Genomic DNA, 1,637 nt, shown 5'->3' on the forward strand with positions numbered 1-1,637 from the left:
TTTGAGGTGGTTTGAAAGCAGAAATTGCAGCAGGGTTTCCACCCCTGCAGGTAAAGGTAAGGAATCTGAGGCTCAGACACACACACACACACACACACACACACACACACACACACACACACACCACACACACACACGAAGTGATTAGGTCAGAGTCACAAGAGCCAGTGCAGCGTGGAGCCAGAATCTACCTCTCCTCTGTGTGAGCTCAAAGCCCCACTGATCTGCCTCACTCTTTGCTCCCAGGTATTTCCTCCCCAAAGCTGCATATTAATCTGCCCTTTAATAAAGCATCATTGTTATGTGATGACCTGCATGGGGAAAGCCTTGTCCTGCCCTACAGACCCCTGGCAGGCGCTGTGATGAGATGCTTGTAAATGAATTGAAGTCCAGCCAATGTGGTGTGACACCTGGACCTGACATGGACATGTATAAACATATTGTCTAGCCCTGAAAACAAACAAACGATTCTCAGGGTTGCACTCTATAAAAGTTTCTAGTTTGCAAACTAGAAAATGTTTGGAGGAGTTGGCCCCAAACCGGGCTTTAAGAGGGCCAGTTGAAGGGACTGGGGACATTTAGCTTTGACAGAAGTCTTGGCAGAATATGTGGGCTGTCTTCAGAGATCAGAAATGTTGTTAATGGGAAAGGATAAGCTTTGTAGCCCTAGATGGCAGAGTCTGGAGAGTAGGCTCTATGGGGTAGAATTTGGCTAATCAAAGTGGTCCTACTTTGGCCACCTCTAAAAATCCAAAGACACTTACATCCCAATGTACAAATCTTTATTGTTCTGAAAAGCACAACACAGGTATCTCAGCTTCTCCTGCAACCAGTTCCCATTGCCATTTGGTCAGGATTAGAGATTCTCCAGGCTTGCGTCATGGGAGGAAGGAGAAGCTAATTTGATCAAGGACTAGAGAAGCCCAAGCCTCTTAGAACACAGTGTCCTTGTGTCAGGCCATTAATTTTCAGCTTTCTCTGTTGGTAGGATGATGAGAGAATTTTTCTTCTACTTATAGCCTAGTATTTTAAAATTAAGCTGGTGAATGAATGTTGGCCTGGATATATGTGTTCCTTTCTCAGCTGCCCACAAGCATGTGCTCAGAAACAAACAGGCTCTCATGGCCTTTTCTGGTTGCCTGAAAGAGAAGCATATCAGCTGAGACACTTATTAAAATGCCATATTGTCTGGTCTATTCTTTGCAGATCTCAGATTAGTAGATGGGAGTGGGCTGAGAGCCTTGGGAAGTGGGCTCAGGCTTGGGAAGCTCCTGGGTAGGGAGAAAGAAATCATCACGAGCCCCTGTCGACCCCTTCATGTTGAGGTATTTGTCAGATCAGATGTATGCTAAGGTTGGCAGTGTGCTCACACCTGAAAATGACTTGGGAAGACAGTGGAAGTAGGAGCCCCAGGCTGATCCTTACTTCTGGGTCAGAGAAACTGGCTGGAAAGCACTGGAAGCTGGGAGATAGAGGACTGAAAGCTGTGCTGTGGCTCCCCCAACCCCCATCCCCATCCATGGCCAAGGTTGAGCAAGCAGGACCCAGCGGCTCCACCTTCTTGGCCTTTGCTCTTGTCCTTCTGAGCCTTCAGGGGTCACTGCCCACCAGGGTCAGCAGGGCATTCTTGTAGTCGC

General features: G+C 47.6%; 1 protein-coding gene across 2 annotated transcripts in view; it reads right to left on the bottom strand.

Annotated features, from left to right (window-relative positions):
* Positions 1-1,590: 1,590 nt before the first annotated feature.
* Positions 1,591-1,637, bottom strand: part of LOC103070635 (annexin A8) — a 28,212-nt gene continuing 28,165 nt past the window's right edge. For both annotated transcript variants that reach the window (XM_007458367.1, XM_007458368.1), the window contains one exon: positions 1,591-1,626. In XM_007458367.1, the coding sequence (XP_007458429.1) occupies positions 1,591-1,626 (36 nt within the window). The remainder of the gene's footprint in view (positions 1,627-1,637) is intronic.

The sequence above is a fragment of the Lipotes vexillifer genome, unplaced genomic scaffold (genome assembly GCF_000442215.2).
Source record: "Lipotes vexillifer unplaced genomic scaffold, Lipotes_vexillifer_v1.1 scaffold437, whole genome shotgun sequence".
NCBI lineage: Eukaryota > Metazoa > Chordata > Mammalia > Artiodactyla > Lipotidae > Lipotes > Lipotes vexillifer.